This window comes from Macaca fascicularis, chromosome 2 (assembly GCF_037993035.2).
Source record: "Macaca fascicularis isolate 582-1 chromosome 2, T2T-MFA8v1.1".
NCBI classification, from domain to species: domain Eukaryota; kingdom Metazoa; phylum Chordata; class Mammalia; order Primates; family Cercopithecidae; genus Macaca; species Macaca fascicularis.
The window spans coordinates 108497721-108513255 of record NC_088376.1 but is presented as its reverse complement, the minus strand read 5'-3'; the positions used below and the strand labels follow the sequence as shown (position 1 = coordinate 108513255).

The 15535-nt window shown below is 52.0% G+C and overlaps 1 protein-coding gene across 2 annotated transcripts in view; it reads right to left on the bottom strand.

Moving 5' to 3' along the window:
- The window catches only part of LIMD1 (LIM domain containing 1), an 89192-nt gene extending 73948 nt beyond the window's left edge, over positions 1–15244 (bottom strand). For both annotated transcript variants that reach the window (XM_045384994.2, XM_074031912.1), the window contains exon 1: positions 13104–15244. In XM_045384994.2, coding sequence (XP_045240929.1) covers positions 13104–14511 — 1408 coding nt within the window. In that variant the 5' untranslated portion in view covers positions 14512–15244. The remainder of the gene's footprint in view (positions 1–13103) is intronic.
- Between the last annotated feature and the right edge of the window lie 291 nt (positions 15245–15535).

Here is a 15535-nt window from a genome sequence, read left to right as displayed (position 1 = left end):
GACCCATGAGAGAGCACTTATCTGAGTAACTCTGATCAGGTTGAGGGATGTGGACAGCAGCCCAGTGCCCCTGCCTCCCTAGCACGTCAGTGTAGGATATGGACTGATGCCAGGCTGTGTGTCCCAGCTAAAGGCACTGATACTCAGGAGGAAGTCAGGGAATATTTGATCCCCACATCTGGCCAGAGTGTTCACATATTCATTGAGAAGTCTTTTTTTTCTTTCTTTCTTGAGACAGAGTCTTGCTCTGTTACCCAGGCTGGAGTACAGTGGCACAATCTTGGCTCACTGCAAGCTCTGCCTCCCGGGTTCAAGCGATTCTCCTGCCTCAGCCTCCCGAGTAGCTGGGATTACAGGCATGCACCACCACGCCGGGCTAATTTTTGTAGTTTTAGTAGAGATGGGGTTTCGCCATGTTGGTTAGGTTGGTCTCAATCTCCTGACCTTGTGATCCGCCCACCTCAACCTCCCAAAGTGCTGGGATTACAGACATGAGCCACCGCACCCGGCCTCATTCAATAAGTTTCCATTGGGTACCTGCTGTGTGCCAGGCAGTGGCTTGGGCCCTGGGGATACAACGGTGAACAAAACAGACAAAAACCCCACTCTCATGGAGCTCAGATACAGCAGGAGGAACTAAGCAACACCTGTTCGTGACAAAAGGAAGCCCCACTAGTCCTAATTCAGTCTCTTGTACATAGTAGGTACTCAATAATAGCTGTTGAATGAATGAGTTATCCTGGCTTAGAACTATTTTTTCTGGATGTGGTAATGTAAAGATAGGTCTGGGGCAGGGGCAAGTGAGGGCTGTGGAACCCCACAGGAAAGCCAGTGACCCACTTGGGGTTCATGCCCACAACTCCAGCTTCAGGAACTGGAGCTCCACCCACCAAGGAAACCAAGGAACCATTCAGAGCCAGGCGCGGTGGCACACGCCTGTACCCCAGCTACCTGGGAGGCTGAGGCAAGAGGACTGCTTGAGCCCAAGAGCTTGAGGCTGTAGTGTACTATGATCACACCTATGAATTAAAACAAAAAAAAAAAAAAAAGAGAAGAAAACATCAAGAGGCTCCCCCAGGTTATATGCTAACCGACTGAAATTCCCTTAACCTCAAAATGTAGTCAAGTCTCAAGTTTACTGCAAGAGACAGGACTTCTCCAAGTTAACTGAAACTGGAGGTCCGGCACTTCTAACATTCAACTTCCACTCCATGCTTGGCCCTCCTCCCACAAGCCATGTCACCCAAGTCCTCGCCAGACAAGATCTCCCTTCAAAACTCTAACAGGTAATCAAGGTCTGGTGAAAACTGGCACAGCCACCACCAGGAACAAGTTATGGAGAAAATACGTCTGTAGCATCCACTGTTTCTCAGCCACTACTGCCGAGCAAACAGCAGCACCGCCACCAAAATATTTCCCTTTTTTATTCTGATTGGGTAATATTATAAATATACACCACGATTCATTCATTCAGCAAATATCTCAAAACTTCTACAGACCAGGTCTTGTGCTTTCTATTTTGAATCTTATCGCTAATTCAGTGTTTGGTTTTGGTTTTATTTCTTCATTCTCCTTACTTCTCTTTTTTTTTTTTTTTTTTGAGACCAAGTCTCACTCTGTTGCCCAGGCTAGAGTGCAATGACACGATCTTGGCTCACTGCGACCTCCACCTCCCAGGTTCAAGCGATTCTCCTGCCTCAGCCCCTCGAGTAGCTGGGACCATAGGCGTGCCACCACACCCAGCTAATTTTTGTATTTTTAGCACAGGGTTTTACCATGTTGGCCAGGCTGGTCTCAAACTCTTGACCTCAAGTGATCCGCCCGCCTTAGCCTCCAAAAGTGTTGGGATTACAGGTGTGAGCCATGCGCCCAGCCTCATTCTGCTTACTTCTTAGAGACAGGGCCTCACTTGCTTTTAAACAAACTTTGTCATTGTGCACATTTTTCACACCCACCCCATCTCAGCCTTCTACACTCCGTCAACGGGCTTCTCTGCAAGCAAATGAGGGAAAGCTTCCAAGTTCAAACAATGTACATGCCTGGGATGCCCCTGCCCATACACACATGGTGTCCGAAGCAAGTTCTCCCTAAACCACCGTCACCTGCAAAGCCAAGAGTCTTCTCCCAACCAAGAGGCCTGAATCTAAACTGGCTCTGAGCCTGAACGCAAGGGAAAGGAAACAGAATTATAAGCAGCACAGGACCTCTAGTTTCCATAAGATGAAGAAACTGAGCGCAGAAAAGTGAAGCAGAAAAGTCAAGCTTACAGCCAGAAAGCAGCACAATCAGGCCTGCAATGCAATCCTTGCTGCCCACATTTAATGTAAAGATAACTGTCAGCAAATGCCCTGGAACCTAGCCATGGCCAGCAGCTGAGCTGCCCCCAATTCCATTTCTGTCTAAATTTACTACCTCACTGCATCATCAGGAAGGAATGCAAACTGAGGTAGGGGGAAGGGAGGGAACAGGCGACATTTTGGCAGATGCAAAACCTCAGGGCCAGCCCTGACCATCACGCGAGCAAACGCAGCCACAACTTGGTTGTACCCTGCTGAAAGGAAATCCACCAACCCAGCTGACGGGGAGAGGCAGGAGAACAGGGAAGCTGCTGTTATTGTCAGAAGGGGTTTCAGGCAACAAAAAGCAAATCTGCTCCTGCTTTACCACCTGAAATGACCGTCACATACTGGCCAGCCTGGGCCTGCTGGAATATGTGCTCACCCCCTGACTTGGGGCCTGCCTGCTAAGAGGGGTGCCTTTCCACTGGGTCCTCTAAGTACCTCAGTCACTATCCTTCCAGAACTAGCTGCAGGGCGGACTCATGCTAAATACAAATTCCCTCCCTGGAATGACAGACAGCATCATGGCAGGCTTCCAGAACTTTTTGTATACTACAAAACATGTTTGTGGGGAGGGAGGTAAAGACCCCTGAGATGCTCCCCACCAGCTTTCAGTAACCGGGAGTAACCCATCCTCGCTCCCCAGGGACACAGCGACAGTCACACAACAAGAAAGATGAGGAAGGAATTTGGCCAAGTTGAAACTCATGGCTCTCAAAACTTAAAAATAACCTGGCTGTGGATCCTAAGAACTCCCTCTGAAACATTCAAGCAGAAAGTCTCCTGCCTTCCAGGGTGACCCTGAGACCTTGTGTCCAGTTGGTTTCCCTGTAAGGGGAAAAGTGGAAAACAAAAACTGGAGTGGATATAAATATTCGCTGGCAAGTGCTACCCTGCTGTTGCCACGCCTTGGAAATTTTGGTGACCTGTTTCGTTTTAGGACAAGGTTTCTGTTCAGATTGCCAGATGGACTCTAAGGACAGTGTCAACCAAAATTTGGTTATGGGCCAGGCATGGTGGCTCACACCTGTAATCCCAGCACTTTGGGAGGCCGAGGTGGATGGATCCCTTGAGGTCAGGAGTTCGAGACCAGCCTGGTCAACATGGAAAAACCCCGTCTCCACTAAAAATACAGAAATTAGCTGGCCAAAGTGGAGTGTGCCTGTAATCCCAGGTACTTGGGAAGCTGAAGCATGAGAATTGCTTGAACCTGGGAAGCAGAGGTTGCAGTGAGCTGAGATATTGCCACTGCACTCCAGCCTGGGCAACAGAGCGAGACTCAGCCTCAAAAACAAAACAAAATAAAATAAAATTTGGTTCTAGCACCTCTGCACACAGCCTGGGGTTGCTCCTGACCCCCAGACAAGGCATCTTGCTCACGCCCAAGGGAAGTATGGGTTGGCACACCCCTACCTATGCCTGCAGCACTTGGGGATGTCACACAAGCACCCCTGAGGGCATGGTCCACTTGCCCTAACCCACACCCCTTCAGAGGAACGAAAGGCAGCCCATGTGCCTCTGAGCCTCTGGGGCTCTGTCCACTGCCCTGCAGGGAGGCACTTGTGCAGGCACAGGCTCCTAGCCAGAAGAGGAAGCTGGAGACAGCCTCTCGTTGCAAGAGTGGCACCCAACTCCTCCAGTCGGCAGGCACGCCTCCACACTCTGCCTTCTTTGTTGCTCCTGGAATGGCCCTGGCTCCACCAGAGTACAAAAAGACCTCAGCCTTGAACTACCCATAGCCACAGCAGCCCCTGAAGTTTCTTCTTTGTTAGAAAGGAGAAACTTATAAGAGCTAAGAGGCAGCACAGCACAGTGGTCAAAATCTCCAACTCAGCAGCCAGACTCAGCAAAGCTACTTCATAAAAGTACTAGGCAGGCCACTAAACCTCTGTGTAGCTCAGTTTCCCCGTCTGTGAAATGGGGATAATAAAGTAGGGTTGTTGGGAGGATTGAACAACTTAATACAGGTGAGAAAAGCATAAGAAGTGCTTAGAAAAGTGTCTGGCAGAGAGAAACTGCTAGACAAATTTTAGTAAAACTGTCTCAGAGCCATAACCCCAGCTAAAAATCCCTTATTCCACCTTCACAGCCTAATGGAAGTCCCTCCACTCCTTCAACAGGCATCCACAGAGCCCACAGCATGTGGGGCACTGGGACAAAGAAGGGAGACTGGCCCAGACACTGCTGGGCCTGAGGCCACTAACCTATGACAAATGATCCAGCAATGCCCAGGGTACCACAGGATCCCACGGAGAGGACTGGGTCATGCCAGCACAAACAAGGACAGTGAGTGCCACAAACCAGAACTCCCGGCTGCCCCCTGCCCTAAGGATGACAAGTTTAATTGGAATGAGCGCCTCAAAAGTCCTGCAGGGTTGGTGATCATCATGGTACCAGTGGCTTGCCACGTGTGGTTGTTTCCTAAAGGACACCTTTAGTCCTTTCTAATCTCACTTTAATCGGATGCACTCTTCCAAGCAAATTGGCCTCTAGCTCAGTAAATGATTCTACATTTGGCCAGAGATCCAAGAATCGCAGTGCCTGATACATTCTGTATCACTAACGGGCTCAGCCACTACCTTTGTACTGGATACTTTCTGCAGACAATCTTAATGCTGATTATTCTAAGGATGGCAGGGACATGAGTGATTCATGTTTCTTCTTTAATTGTATGTATTTTCCAGAATACCTAAGGTAAAAATGATTACCACTTACAATTGCAAATGTAACCATAACTAAAAATAAAGATTGTTTTTTAATTCTGTGAAGGTCTGGGAAGGGGCTGGGATGCCAGGCCGCTTGGCCTCTGCCTTTCTAGGCTCTCTGCCACTGCCAACAATAATGCTGCCCAGTCCCTGTTACTTGGTTAGCTGAAATCCAGGCATCTAATTATACCCAGTGCCACTGTCACAGGACTTTGGGCCGGGAAGGACCCTGAGAGGTCATCTTGACTCAAAAGAGCTAGAGGGACTTGCCCAACACCACACCCTGAGCTCATGCCTGTAATCCCAGCACTTTGGGAGGCTGAGGTGGGAGATCACTTGAGGCTGGGAGTTCAAAACCAGCCTAAGCAACATGGTGAGACTCTGCCTCAGTTTTTTAAAAGAATGCACACAGGCTGCCCAATGTCTAAAGCACTGGGCATCCCCATATCCCAGGGTGTGCATCTGCAGGGCCAGACAGATTGGAGTCTTCAATGTCACTGCGAAATGTTACCAGCAGAATCAGAAATTTACTTCCATGTCACTGGAAACCTGGATTCAACTGGTTCAAATTATGGCACATCTCCAAAAGGCATTCTGGTGGCAGTCCCCAGGTCATCACATCTAGTCATGCCAGTCACTCAGACACAGCCACATGGCTATTGACCTTCTGTCACTTTCTTCCCCTTCAGCACTTGGTTTGGGTTTAATGAAATGCCTGATATGGGAGGCGGCTGGTTAGCCAGTGCTTCTGGGAAACACAGGCAGACCTCTGTCCTGGAATTCTGGAGGGGCTGCTTTATTACCAGACTAGCCCATGTTGTTTCGTTTTATGTAAAAAATGCTCAATTTTTTAATCTAGGCTAGAATTAAGCACCATATTTCAAGCATCTATTGCTAATAAAGTCTGATAAACAGTAATTAAAAAGTCATGAAGGGCCAGGTGCGGTGGCTCACACCTGTAATCCCAGCACTTTGGGAGGCAGAGGCAGGCGGATCACCTGAGGTCAAGAGCTCAAGACCAGCCTGGCCAACATGGCAAAACCCCGTCTCTACTGAAAATACAAAAATTAGCCAAGCATGGTGGTGTGCGCCTGTAATCCCAGCTATTCAGGAGGCTGAGGCAGTAGAATTGCATGAACCCGGGGCGGCGGTGGCTGCAGTGAGCCAAGATCGCACCACTGCACTCCAGCCTGGGTGACAGAGCAAGACTCCATCCCAATTGGAAAAAAAAAAAAGGCCGGGCACAGTGGCTCACGCCTGTAATCCCAGCACTTTGGGAGGCCAAGGTGGGTGAATCACGAGGTCAGGAGATCAAGACCATCCTTGCTAACACGGTGAAAACCCGTCTCTATTAAAAATACAAAAAATTAGCCGGGCGTGGTGGCAGGTGCCTGTAGTCCCAGCTACTCGGGGGGCTGAGGCAGAAGAATGGCGCAAACCCGAGAGGCGGAGCTTGTAGTGAGCTGAGATTGCGCCACTGCACTCTAGCCTGGGCTACACCGCAAGACTCCATCTCAAAAAAAAAAAAAAAAAAAAAAAGGTCATGAAGATGAGGAGCAGCTCAGTGTGCAAGAGACTGTCAGATGGAAGGGCATCTGTAGTCATATAGACAGGACACGTAGACATGCAGATAGGACATCTGTAGTCATGCAAATAGGACATGTAGGTACGTAGATAGGACATCCACATGTTCCTTGCTTGGACTGCTCATTTAACCCTGTTCATTGCCAGGAAAGTAAAATCAGGAGAGACAGGCTCCCTGGCCCTGGTCAGGGCAGGGCCATTCTCAGGAGGAGTCACACCTGTTTTCAGGCTCCCAGGCTAAGGTGGGTCTGCCACTGCAGTTTTCTGGGTTAGGATACTGCTGAAAGGACATCCACCAAGGACAGAAAGACTAAACACAACGCCAACCTTTCCTCTCTCCCTGCTGGTGAGGAGCAGGCCTGTCCGTTCACTTTCCGGGTACAGGAGACCCTGGAACCTGCTTATTCTTGCCTTTCCCACCCCTTTGGTCATAACGAAGTCTGTCAGAGCCTTCTCCCCAAGTGAGCAGAATGTGGCTCTCTCCTGGTTAGCTTTAGCAGTGACGGATCACCCAGGCCCACCCACAGCAGGGAGGGTGAGCACAGGGGCTTCAGGTCCAGGGGACACAAAAGTCCACAGTCCAGGCTGGGTGCAGTGGTTCACGCCCGTAATCCCAGTACTTTGGGAGGCCAAGGTGGGCGGATCACAAGGTCAGGAGATCGAGACCATCCTGGCTAACACGGTGAAACCCCAACTCTACAAAAAACATATATATAAAAACTTAGCCAGGCGTGGTGGCAGGCGTCTGTAATCCCAGCTACCTGGGAGGCTGAGGCAGGAGAATGGCGTGAACCCAGGAGGCAGAGCTTGCAGTGAGCCAAGATCGCGCCACTGCACTCCATCCTAGGCGACAGAGTGAGACTGTCTCAAAAAAAAAAAAAAAAAAAAAAAAAGGTCCACAGCCTGAAATGTGGGAGAAGGAGGCATGGAAAAGGCAAGGAGCCCACAAATGCTCCCTATAGCACTTGGGTGTAGAGTGAATCTGGAGGGGCAATAGAAGGCATCCACTCACATGTGAGAGACCACCTGGTCCCACCATGCAAGTGGTCAGGCAGAAGGAAAATCCCAACTGGTGTGGGAGCACCACTACTGGTACCCACGTAGTCTTGAGCAAGTCACTTAACCACTCTGGCCTCAGTTTCTCAACTGTAAACAAAGAATGGTGCCTACATCAAAACTAAGTGTGCAGGTTAAACGCCAATAATGTCCAAAAGCACTGAACCCCAGTGCCCGGCACACCACTGGCACTTGACACATGGTAGCTATTATTAGAACCATAATGCCCAAGTCACCCGCTCCTACCTACCCTGAGAAGCGGGGGCTGTGGTGATGCGCAAAGGCCCTTCGATGGAGAGGACAGGGGAGGGTGCAGCTGCTGGGGTGCAGCAGGCAGGTGGTCCTCCTGTCAGCCCCTGGGGAGACTGCCCCAGCTGCACAGAGCTGCCTTGCCCAGAGTCACCATCTTCCTGGGCAGCCCACAGCCAACAGCTGATCCACGAGGGAGTGTGAAGGCTGGGCCATGTCAGGCCAACTAGGATGACCCTAAAGGACTTTTCCAGCTCCCAGGCTCCCTGTGGGGTCAGGCCCCAGCAGCTCAGCTCTCTTCTAGCCATTCCTGATTCCTTCCCCACTTTACACAGGTGGGGACCCCAAAAGCACCTTTTAATAAGCCCTTGTGTGGTAAACTCTGTCTCAGTCAGTTTCCCAGGAAACCCAGCCTACAACAGGTGGTTTATTTGTGGGGTTTTTTTTGTTTTTTTGTTTTGAGACAGGGTCTTGTTCTGTCACCCAGGTTGGAGTGCAGTGGCATGATCATGGCTCACTGCAGCCTCACCCTCCTGGGCTCAAGCAATCTTCCCACCTCAACCTCCCAAGTAGCTGGGACTACAGGTGTGCACCACCATGCCTGGCTAATTTTTCTGTTTTTTGTAGAGATGGGGTCTATGTTGCACAGGCTGGTCTTAAACTCCTGGGCTCAAACAATTCTCCTGCCTCAGTCTCTTGAGTCGCTGGGATTACAGGTGTGAGCCACCACATCCAGCTTGTGTCCTTTTTCCTTAAAAAGGGAGAAGAGGACCAGTGTGAGGAAGATAGGTGGATCACATGGAGGAGACGGTGGGGCACAACTAACAAAGGCATGGTGCCCTCTGCACCCCACCTCTGCAGTGTCAGCAGCGGTACTAAAACAGAAGCCACACTGCACTAGATCGTATAGGCCAGGAGCAACGCCTAGAAGACCAAAAACCCAACGCCATGGACAGAGAGACACAAAGAGGCCACGGCGGCGTGGCTGGAGGAGGAAGTAGGCCCAGCAGAACAGGGAAAGAGACACACCTCTGTAGGATCTTATTTTATTAAACCCACAAAGATCAGCCACGGAAAGTGCCAGGAGAGTTTCCGTGCCAAGTTAATCAGTAACTGGAAACTGGGCATCTTGAGACTCTAAGGGTTTACAGAGGTGGCAACAGGGATTCACAAGCTCTTCCCACAAAGTCAAATACCCAAAGGGGCACCTTTGACCTAGGAAGGGGACCAGGCTAACCCAAACATCTACTTTGCTTTGCTTTTGGCCTGAGAGGCATCGCCTGTCATGGGGACTTCTGTCACTCTGACTCTCACTGCCAAGCACTCTGCACCATTAATCATTCCTCTATTTGGAAGTGGAATCTAACCATTATTTAACAAATGTAGCATGTTGGGTAGACAAAATCTTTCCAGTAATACCAGATGCAGGGGAGGGAAAAGTATCTGTGGGGGTGAGCCCCTCAGCTGTCCAGCCTCCTCAGGCTACTGACAAGGGAGGAGCAGTCTGGAGGAGCACGCGGTCTGTTCAAGGTCCCCACACAGGGCCAAGCCAAGACTGCCATTGCTCAGACCGAAAGAATTCCTCCTCTGCCCCAAGGGAGGTCGCAGAAGAGCAGATGGAAGCTCTGCCACCAAAGCAGGCATGGGGCAAACCCTCTCCTACACAGTTGGCAGCTCGGCCCTGGCATGAGCGCTGCAGGGAGCAACCAAGCCACACCTAAAGGACACAAACCACGCAGCCCCACAGTCCCACTCCTGGGAGCTGATCTTGCAGCTACGCCTGTCCCTTGTAGATGGGTACATTCCAAAGGCCCATCAGTGAGGGCTGCTTAAGTGACCTTAGGTGACCCGGGCACATCGCACAGCAGCCACGTATAGCGAACTCAACACATGCTGATGCAGAGCCACTGCGGAGACGCTGTGCAGTGGAACAGCATGCCACCACTGGGGCTGGCAGAAACACACATGCTCATTACACCCAGGACACTCGACCAGACAGGCTGGGAAAAAGTTTATACAAAAAATGAATAAAATACATGATTCCATTTTTAAATGAAATTCCAGAATAGGTAATGCCACAGAGACAGAACGCACATCGGTTGTTGCCAGGAGCTGGGGGAGATGGGGGGAAACAGGCAGCAATTGGGTTAGGGGTATGGGGTTTCCTTTTGGGTTGATGAAAACATTTTGGAACTAGACAGAGGTGTTCATTGTACAACACTGTGAATATATTATTATTATTAAACAACACTGAATTGTTCACTTCAAAATGGTTAATTTACCTTATGTGAATTTCATCTCAATTAAAAATAAAAATAAAAATAAATAAATAAAATAGGCCTCCAGATCTCTGCTTGGGAGACAGTTTGGCAATGCTGGTTAGACGCGTGAGCCCTGAGGCTGAACTAAACTGTCAAGCTCTAGCCCCAGCAGCACCCAATATGGCCTGTGACACCGCCAGTAATTTAATCTCCCTGAGCTTCCATTTCCTCATCAGTAAAATGGGCATAATGGCAGAACCAGCTTCCGAGGATGCTGTGACCAGTCAATTCAATAGTCAGCACCAAGTGTTCAGTACAGTGTCCAGCACAGACCAGGCCTGCAGGGCCTCTGTGCTCGCTGTCTGCCCTGCCAAGAACACCATTTCCCTGGGAAAACACATGGTCCAGTCTCCTGCCTGCCTTTGCTCAAATGCATCTTCTTGGTGGGACATTCCCTGGTCACCCAATTTAAAACTGGAAATCTCTCTGCCACCCCCAGCCCCAGGGCTCCATTCCCTTTCTCTGCCTTGATTGTCTCCCTAGGACTTGCTTATTTACTTCATTCACTCCCTGCCTCCTTCTACTACATTGTCTGCTCCAGGCAGGCAGAAGTTCCTGTCTGTCCTGTTCACTATGTATCCCCAAGACCTGGAACAGAGCATGGCCTCAAGATAGGTGCTCAATAAATTTTAATATGTGCTGAATGGATGAGTAGCATTAGCTAATACCGATGCTCTGATGCACGGCATAAACTTGCATCCCAAGATAAATAAAACTGCTGTTTGTGTTGTCCAATGAGCTGGAAATTTACAACTAAATAAAAGTTTAAATTAAAAGACCCACAGTATTTCCAGCTAACTATTACTCCCAAACGTGGGAATGCGCTGAGGAGAAAAGAGTTCACGGTGAGATGGTGCCATGTGCTTTAAAAAATAAACCAGTAGGCCGGGCACAGTGGCTCACACCTGTAATCCCAGCACTTTGGGAGGCTGAGGCAAGAGGATCACTTGAGCCCAGGAGAACAGCCTGGGCAACCTAGAGAGGATGCCCCCACCTCCACGCCCCCTTCCTCCCCCGCTTCCTCCTAAGTAGTCCTAGCTACTCAGGAGGCTGAGGTAGGAAGATGCCTTGAGTCCAGGAGGTCTAGGCTGCACTGCACTCCAGCCTGGGCAACAAGGCAAGACCTTGTCTCAAAATAAGTAAAGAAATAAAAATAAAGTTAAAAAAAAGTAAGCCGTAAACAGTTACCCTGACCTCAGCCTGCTGAGTATGGGGTGAGAACTGGCTCCCACGAGGTTCTCATGAGAAGCAAAACACAACGCTACCATAAGTTGCACACATCCAGCAGCCCAGTGCCTCAGACCCTGGTCCCTCAGAGGACCTTGGGACACTTGTTCGTTCACGGAGAACAAGGGTAGGCTGAGAGCAGTAAGCCAGCTGTCTTCCTCTCCCAGAGCCTTCCCTGTCCCTGCCCTCCATTCGGCAGAGCTGCTACCCCAGCAGAACGCAGGCTATGGGGAACACGTGAGCTCAATTATCCAAAGTTAAAAAATGAAAAACCCCTCCGATTCTCTACGAATAGGCTGTCTTTCTAGTTAGCTCTCCTATGAGACAACTAATCATTACTCAACAGAAAGATGCAGCTACCACTAAACCCTGTGCAAAGAAAAAAAGTTGAAGCTAGCAGTCTCCAAGAGTTCGTGGTTTTAAAACAGAGAATAAAACAAAACTTGCAAGTTTGAGTAAAACCAGGAAGACACATTTTCCATCCTAGTTTGAGCCATGGCTGTGGTGCTACCTGGCTGTTGGCTGTTACCTGGGTGTGGGGTGGGTTAGGAGGCTCATGGTGCAGCAGGGCTCAAATCTCGCCACACAGCAGGGTCACAGCTTGCTGGGTCCCATCCCACAGTTTCTGATTCAATAGGTCTGGGGTGGGGCCCAAGAATTTCCATTTCTAATCAGTTTCCAGGCAAAGGGATGCTCCTGATCCAGGGACTACACTTAACCACTGCTCTGGCCAGGCGCGGTGGCTTACGCCTGTAATCCTAGCACTTTGGGAGGCCGAGGCGGGCGGATCACGAGGTCAGAAGATTGAGAACATCCTGTCTAGCGCAGTGAAACCCCGTCTCTACTAAAATAAATAAATAAATACAAAAAATTAGCCAGGTATGGTGACACGTGCCTGCAGTCCCAGCTACTCAAGAGGCTGAGGCAGGAGAATTGCTTGAACCCAGGAGGCGGAGATTGCAGTGAGCCAAGATTGCGCCACTGCACTCTAGCCTGGGCTACAGAACGAGACTCCATCTCAAAAAAAAAAAACCAAAAACACAAAAAAACCCACTGCTCTACAAGTCTTTCATGGTAGTGTTTGACCTGCCTCAACTGCACACAAGTACCCACCTACACACAGACACACACACACACGGCAGTCAAGAGCACCTGCCTCAAATCACTGGTCCCTCAAACAGCCAGAACAACCAGATCTGCCCAACCAACTACAGACTGAATGCTCAGGGGTACCTTCCCCCTGAGAAAGCTGGTCTCATTCAAGTCCTGCATGAGCCTGTCACTGCAAGAGGCTCTAAAGTCACACCCAAAACCCTTGAAATCCAAAGTCACAGCATTTCTCTTTTCTGAGAGCAGTCACGAGCAATCCTACCCTGCTACACCCTTCACACATGGGTAACCCCAGCTGCAAGGTCCGCTTTCTGCCCCACCATGCTTTCAAGTTTCTGAATCAGAAAAAGCAGCTGAAAGAGGAAGCCCAAAACAAAAAACAGAAAAATAAAAAAACAGGCCACTCAAGGAGAGGTAGCTACAGCCTACAGCATCCCTGGTAGGAAGCATGTTCCCCAACCTCAAGAACCCTATCACCCCACCACAGGCAACTCCACCAGCCTCTCACTCACCAAAGTAATCGGCCTTCGGGTGAGCATCCATCTCTCGCTCCAGACGTTGGGTGAGGGCTTCTAATTTCAACTCAGCAGCAGAGGGTCTCAGTTCAGGACCTGGGACCAGGGGCTGGCAGGGCAGCCTCACCCTAGGGGAACTTGGGCTCTCCAGGAGCACAGGTCCCAGGCTACCATCAGAAGACCAGCCCAGGGTACCCTCTTTACAAGATAACTCAGGCAGGGTGGACATCACTGGATGGACAAGACTGGTGGGGCTGAGTTTGGGACCAGTGCCGAGGTCTGTGCAGCCAGGCTTCGGCCCCAGCCCAGGGACCGCACCCGGCTGTGAACTGTCCAGGCCAGCTGGCGAGGATGACGGGGCAGAACTGGAAAGGTAAGATTTGGGCCCATCCTGGAACCAAGGTTGGGGGGCCACATTGGGTTTGGACATCACACCTGAAACCTCACCCCCTAGCCCCGAGTTTGATCTTGGAAGACCTCCTTGCCTGGGGCAGCTCAGGGCCAGGGGTGCTGACACAGAAGGGGTCCTGGGCTGAGCAGGCCCCAGAGCTGGTGCTCCATTCTCCAAGTTTGGGGAAGGCAGGCCAGGGCTCACCCGCTGGGAGGAGGCAGTGGACCAAAGGCCTGTTGGCTTCTCGCTGCTGCGGCCACCAATGCCACTATCCTGACCACCGAGGCTACCCTCAGAAGATCTGCTGGAGCTCAGGGAGAGCTGTCGCTGGTTTAGGGGATGGTCCCCACAGGGTTTCGGCAGTGGTGGGTCACTCCCCAGGGAGCTAGGCCACCCACTCCCTACACTCAGGCCGATGCTGGGGGACACTCCTGGTTTGTCACCCCACTTTGGGCTTGCCAAGGAGAGGTTGTCGTAATAGTCTCCGTGAGTGAGGCAGGAAGGATCCTCGCAGGGGCCCGGCTGGTGCAAAGCAGACATCTCAGAAGTCGCCGGGCTCTCCCTGGAACCACAGTCCTGGCTGCCATGCCTTGTGCCATGCAGGTATGGCCTGGATCTCTGCTCCTGCGGTGGGTACGGGTGCTGCCCAGCAGCGAAGGTGGTGACTGCCCCAGGCGACCCTGTCGAGGCAGCAAGAGGAGGCTTGGCAGCACCATCCACAGTCAGCTTGCTGCCCACACCAACTTCCCGACGGGTCTGTGGGCCCAGGCGGCCCCCTCCATTGACAGGGCCTCTGCTTCCCCTGGGCAGGGTCTCCTCCTGCAGGAGCTGCTGCTGCTGCTGGAGGTGGATTTTGGCCATCTTGGTGGCGAACACCCTGCGAGTTTCCTCAAACTCGGGGTTGTTGCCTGCACCCTTGTCCACTCGGAAGAGCCCATCCTTGGAGGCCTCATACATGTTCAGGTCCTCGATGAATTTACTGGCCTCCAGGCCCAGGTCGTCATACTTATCCATGCTGCAGACAGGTGTCCCGGCCTAGCCCAGGTGCCGTGTGTGTGTGTGTGTGTGTGTGTGTGTGTGTGTGGAGGGCGGCGGGGAGATGCTGGCGAAGGGTCAGGGCTCAAGTCCGACCCAGTACAGGTAAAGACTTCCACCTGCCTAGCATGAAGGGCATGACCCCAGGACTTAAGAGTTCAGCCGAAGTTGAGACCTCAACGCCAGCTGGACCAAGTTGGCTTCTAATTCCCTTTCCCCTGGAGACGTCCTTGTTGGGGTAGCTGGTGGCACTTCGCTGTCCCGGGCCTGCTCAGCGGAGTTCTTTTCTCCTCTCCAAATTATAAAAGGAAAAAGAAAACAGCAAAAAAGTAAAATCACATCCTCCTTAGGCAACCAAATGCGGAAACCCACAGCAAGGCAGCAGCCGAGTGGGCCGGGTGAAGCTGAATCGGCCAGGAGGGCGCCGAGGCCGCGAGTCGGGCCGGAGCAAAGGCGTGGAGGCTGAGGCGCAGGTACGTCCCGGGCGCTGGGTCCTCCGCTGCTTCCCCGGAGCTGCGATCCCGGCCGGCGCCTGGCGGGAGCGCCGTCCGGGACGCACGGGCGGCCGAGCAGCGGCAGGAAGTTCACGGCAGCTGGGGCTGGCGGCCCATTGTCCGATGGCGGCGGCGGATCGAGGCGCGCGGGCCGGAGGGCGGCGGGACGCGGAAGTGAGTGCGCCAGGAGCAGTCCCTGCTGCTCGCTCTCCGGCTCTGCACGTCCCGAGCCCGCGCGGGGGCGGAGGGGGCGGCCGAGGGGCGGGGACGGCGCGCGGGCGGGCGCCCAGGGGCAGGCCTGCACACGGCAGCGTGGCTGGGCCTCCCGCCCCGAGTCCTGGCTGGAGAACCCCGAGGGGTGCCCCGCAAGTCCGTCCCACGCTCTAGCACTGGGACTGCACGGGAGTTCGCCACCGCCACTGCCGCCCCCTGCGAGACCTGGACCGAATTGAGTGCTCCGACCTCCCTTCCAGTCTCGGGTCCTCAGCCCGGCCCCGCCCCTGGCAGCG